The sequence below is a fragment of the Orycteropus afer genome, unplaced genomic scaffold (assembly GCF_000298275.1).
Source record: "Orycteropus afer afer isolate SDZICR_OR568_19922 unplaced genomic scaffold, OryAfe1.0 scaffold00059, whole genome shotgun sequence".
Lineage (NCBI taxonomy): Eukaryota > Metazoa > Chordata > Mammalia > Tubulidentata > Orycteropodidae > Orycteropus > Orycteropus afer.
This window is the reverse complement of record NW_006921646.1, coordinates 6,156,775-6,162,506: the sequence shown is the minus strand read 5'-3', so window position 1 is coordinate 6,162,506 and position 5,732 is coordinate 6,156,775. Positions and strand designations below refer to the sequence as shown.

The 5,732-nt window shown below is 45.4% G+C and overlaps 1 protein-coding gene across 1 annotated transcript; it reads left to right on the top strand.

Annotated features, from left to right (window-relative positions):
- Positions 1-960: 960 nt before the first annotated feature.
- Positions 961-1,515, top strand: LOC103195825 (transmembrane protein 217-like). Its single transcript, XM_007939458.1, has one exon. It carries the CDS (start codon positions 961-963, stop codon positions 1,513-1,515), a length of 555 nt encoding a protein of 184 aa, XP_007937649.1.
- The last annotated feature ends 4,217 nt before the right edge of the window (positions 1,516-5,732 follow it).

Sequence of the window (5,732 nt, the reverse complement as noted above, 5' to 3'; positions counted from 1 at the left end):
AGCATGCCAGTGTGTTGGATGAAGAGAGGGAGATTTGCTTTGAAGTCTTCTAAATTGGGAGGTAAGAAGGTGATCATCCTGGGAAGGATGTTTGCACTGGGCCTGCTGACATCCCAGCCTTGGACCCTTGGTGGTAACCACCCCCCTCACCAGGGTCTGCTCCAGCTCTAGGCATCTCCATCATGGATCAAGCCAGCCTCTAGAGTTCCAGTCTAAACTAGATCCAACCGGAGGTCTGCCTTCTGAGCTTTGCCTGCACAACTATGGCTTATCCTTAAGCCATTTTCACCCTAAGCAGAGAAGATAGTAAGTCTCCAATCCACAAACCTTACCTAGTTCCACATGTTACTGGCCAAAACCTTACAACTTGGCACGTGTCTGGCACAGACCCAGGAAATTATATTTCTAAGGACTTGGAAGAAAGGAAAAGGGGAAGAAATTCCCCAGGGGGGAGCCCAGAGATAATGAGGGAAGCCCATCATTATCCCAGCTTCTTAATTCCCCCCAAAATGACACTAATTGGGAGCACCCTTTTGCCCCTTCAGGCAAAGCCATGTCCCATAGATGCAAAGTCAACAACTGGCTTAGTAACTTGGAACTCCTTCATTTCATAACAATGGGGTTGCCTATAGCTAATTTGAAGCTCTGGTGGTGTACTGATTAAGGCATCTGGCTGCCAAACAAAAAGTCAGTCTGCTTGTAAAGGTTGACAGTCTTAGAAACCCAATGGTGGTCACTATGAATGAGAATCGACTTGATGGCAGTGAAAGTTGAGATAGCTAGTTAGGTTAGAGTAGAAACCAAACTCCATGTCCTATTGCCTGTCAATAATAGATCATTATTGCTCTTATATCCCCCATATACGTCTAGTAGCTTGGGGAATTTGTCTCGCTCTGTCATCTTGTCATGTATCCTCATCATTTTTTTCTGCAGGAGATGCTCTGGTGAAACAAGTATAAAATGAATGTCAAGAGGTGTTGCTTCGTTGTGGGCATCTTCTCTATTCTCAACACCATCCAGTTCCTCCTCTTTGAGGCAAACTCTGTTGTAAACTTTGGGTACAAAGAAGACTTATTCAGCATTTACAAGGAAACATACGCGGATCAGGATTCCTGGTTCATAACCAATATAAAGCACATCAAAAGCTGCCTATCCATCATCACCCTCATTGTCAGTTGCGTCCTCCTTTATTGTATCCACATGAATATCTACCTGGGGCTGCTGATCTACATCATATGGATCATCATTTATGAGGTCTTCAACTTCTCCATGGCCCTGCTCCTCAAGGATTCCATCAGAAAGCTGTTTGAGGAGCTGAGTTACATGCATTTGCTCTTCCAAGTCTCCCGCATGCTCCTGCACTTCTGCTGTCTGCCCTTCATCGTCAAGCAAGCACTCATCCTTTACAAGGAAACCAAAATCTCAAGCAAAATGATCCGCCACCGGCATTCCTCCACCAGTACGGTCAATTTGTGGACCCCATTCGGGCTGGCAATGTATCACAAGTTAAATTGAATCATGCCAGGAAAGAAGACAATGAGAGAGGCTCAGTGCCCCTCAACATTGGAGCGCCCCTTTCCCTGCCTGCCTTCTATTGAGGCTGCTTGCCTTTTGGGGTTCTGCACTTTGGGGTAATTCTTGCAGGAGGTGGGTGTGGCATGGATCAATTCTTGCGCATCTGTTGATGAGTGTGTGTGAGAGACACTTGTTTTAGCATTTTATTACATGCTACTTTCGTGTTTGTTTAACTGTCTCATTGGTTTATGCAGTTGTCATTCAAGGTCCCCTCCTCTGTGCACATCCTTAGTTTTCCTCCTGTGGATTGTCCCAGTGGGATTGTCACTGATCCGTGATCCATGATCCATGCTGAGTCCTTTGGTAGCAGTGCTGTCCAATTGAACTTTCTGTGCCGATGGAAACACTCTCTGTCTATGCTATCCATTAGCCACGTGTGGCTACTGAGCACTTGAAATGTGGCTTTCATGACCCAGGAACCACATTTTACATTTTATTCCATTTTAATTAATTTCAATTTCAATAGCAACGTGTGGCTGGCTTGCAGCGATCAATGGAGAGTGCACTTCTGGAACCTCACTTCACTCCTGCGTGGAACCCCTTTCCAGCTTCGTATATCACTCTGCTTTGCTCACACTTTTCAGAAAGGAGTGTCCTAGATTGGTTCATAATAAAATGGCAAGAAGAGTCTCCATTTAAGAAAACTCCAGGGTTTCTCAACATTAGCAATATAGACATTTTGGACTGGGTAATTCTTGGTGTGAGGAGCTGTCTTATTCATCGTTTAGCATGGCTTCTACCCACTAGATGTCAGTAGCAACCCCCTATCCCAGTTGTGACAACCAGAAAAATGTCTCTAGACATTGACAGGAGCCCCTGGAGGGCAAAAGTGCCCCCACTTGAGAGCCACTACTTTGAAGCCATGCACCCCTTGTGCTGAGAGCCAGTATGCCACTACCATTAACTGGTGGAGTGTCCCTTTTACTAAGAGCTCTTTGCATTCACCACCTTGTGTACTACATTTTTGCATATAATGAGTCCATGTAAATAACCTGCACATACATAAAATGTGCACAGTGCAATAGGAAACTAACACAAAAAGGGGTTGCAGGCTTGCAAACACCATGTAATGGCTCGTCATTTGTTTAAACATACAGTACTTTTAATCCTAATATTCCCAGTTTATGGTTTGATGACACTGAGACTTGGAGTCAACTGATGGTGATCAAGGGCACATAGTAGCAAAAGCAGGACTTGAACCCAGCTCATCTGACTTCCTACACTAAAGACCCACTTGGTTTCCTGAAGCATTCTTACTTTTATTGAGATAAAATGGAGGGACTTCCTTTTTGGATATTTCCTTTTCCTTCAAAAATGTTAGGAGTGAAGTCAAAGGTCATATTTGCTTTGACCATTTCCCTCCGAGCCATGAGCATGACAGTACCGGTTATCAGCAAGTCGATCCAAGTCACGGCCACCCAATGTGTGTCAGAGTAGAACTGTATTCTATAGGGTTTTCAGTGGATGGTTTTTCTGATGTAGATCACCAGACCTTTGTTCTGAAGTGCCTCTGGGTGGATTCAAACTTCCAACTTTTGGGTTAGCAGTCAAGCGTCTAAATTGTTTGCACCACCCAGGGACTTCAGTAATGACAGTGGCTTACTCATTGAACACTCATTAAGTGCCAGATACTGTTCTAACAATTCACTTAATTTTGCCCTGTGAGGGACAGATTTGATTCTAGGCCACTTCCCAAAATAACCACAAGATGGCAGTCAGTAATAGGCTCTTACCTATCAGCACTGTTTGCCTTCTAAGGCCGATCCTGTGGGGATGGCTGATTTGGGATTTAGGGAGCTTCAAGCTGATGGTTGTGGACATTAATAGTGTGTGTTCCTGCCCTTGTGTCACAAGACATGCCTAGTCTGGCTGTGACTCACTGACATCAGAAATAAAACACGGGCAGACTTCAGCTTCTAGTCCCCTATCCCAACTGGGTTCACTGTGGGTGGAAGGGGGTAGCAAAGGAGGGTGAAAGTTAGTGGGGACCGAAGGAGACCTATGTGTTAAAGAGGTGGAGGAAAAAGCATAGCTTTAAGAATCAGTTCCACTAAGAGTTACCTGGAGTATCTGGGTGGTGCAAATGGTTAATGCACTTGGCTGCTAAATGAAGGCTGGAAGTTCAAGGCCACCCAGAGGTAGAAAGAAGAAAGGCCTCAGAAGAAAGGCCTGGCAATCTACTTCGAAAAAGTCAGCCCCTGAAAACCCTATGGAGCACAGTTCTACTCTGACACACACAGGGTCACCATGAGTTGGAACTGACTCTACGACAACTGGTAAGAGTTGCCTGGTGATGCAAGAAAGCATCACACAAGGCTATACTCCCCTACACAGAGACTCCTCAGAAGCATTGTCTGCCACTGTCTCTACTTCCTTGCTGCCTGTTCTCTGTAGAACTCCCTCCTCCATTCAGGTCTTTATTCCCACCGCTCAGCTAAGACACTGGTCAAGGTCACCAACGGTCTCCACACTTCCCAATCTGGTAGTCACTTCACCTTATCTTACCTGACCTCTCCATGACTTTGGACCATCTGTTCCTTCCTGTTCCTGCCAATAGTTTCTCTCATGGCCTATGAGCCACCAGGGCCACCACTCTCTCCATCATTCCCCACCTATCTCACTGGCTCCACCTTCTCTATCTCCTTTGCTGGCTTTTCTTCCACATCCTGACCTTCAAACAATGGAATACTCTTGGCCTCAGCCATTGGTCCCCTCTTCTTCTCTGTCTCACTCACTCCCAGATCATCTTGTCCAGGTCCATCACTGATAACCTCATATTTGATGTCCAACCTGGCCCTCTCTCCTGAACTCTAGATTTGTTTATCCAGTTGCTTAAGTAACGTGGTAGGCTGCCTGTAACATGGTTCTCAACAATCTTGCCTTTAAGTGATGGGATGTAACTTTCCAAATTGTTCTTGCTGTTGTTAATTGTTGTCAACATGATTCCAATTCATGGCAGCCCTATGTGTGCTGAGTAGAATTGCTCCACAGGGTTTCCAAGGCTGTGACCTTTCAGAAGCAGATAACCAAGACTGTCTTCCAAGGTGCCTTTGGAGGAAAGGGGGTGTTCAAACCACCAACCTTTTAGTTAGCTAGTACTCTGCCTCCAAGGGACTCTGACCTTTCAAAATTAAAACCAAAACCAAACAAAACAAAACAAAACACCAAATCCAGTGCTCATCAAGTTGATTCTGACTCATAGTGACCCTATAGAACAGAATAGAACTGCCTCATGGAATTTCCAAGGCTATACTCTTTACAGAAGCAAGCCCTGGTGGCACAGTGGTTAAAGTACTTGGCTGCTAACAAAAAGGTTGGCAGTTCGAACCCACCATTCTGTTTCCATAAAGATTTACAGCCTTGGAAACTGTTCTGGTTACCTAGTGCCACTCTGACAAGAATATACCCAAATGGGATGGCCTTAACAAACAGGAGTTTATTCTCTTACAGTTTGGAGGCTTTAAGTCCAAGTTTAAAGTGCCAGGCTCTAGGGCCTGGGTGAAAGCCCCTCAACCTTGGGGTCCAGCTCTGCCTCCTGCTCCCAGCCCACTGAAGCTAGAGGCGTCTCTTCACTCACACAACTGCTGACTGTGGAGGCTGACAAACCCAAGGTTGACAAGTAAAAAGGCACAATCCCGATGTTACTAAACCACATGGCAGACCATTAATTCAAGTTCATTGTAAGTCCCAAGGTTGGCTGCTGAACAACAACACAGCTATATGCAGGGTCCAAGCGTACCGTAAGTCAGAGACTGTTCCCAAAGCTGCTGCTTTATATATAGGAAGCAGACCACATTCCCAAAGGCAGCTACTCAGCTGCTCACAGTAGATTCCACCATGGAGTTGATGACTAGTCTCATCATGGGGAATACTACATCCAGCTGCCCAGCCACTCAACCAGGCTAGCCAAGTTGACACAAAAACATAACCACCACAGAAACCCTCTGGGCCAATTCTATCTTGTCCTGTAGCTCGCTGAGTCAGAATTGAATTGAAGGCAAAGGCTTTTTTTTTAATCTACAGAAGCAGACTGCCACTTCTTTTTCCTGTGGAGCAGCTGGTGGGTTTGAACCATCGAGTGCTTAACCACTGTACCACCAGGGCTCCTCTTGTTTTTAAGATTAGGTTATAAAAAAAGTGATGACTTCAGTGTTGCT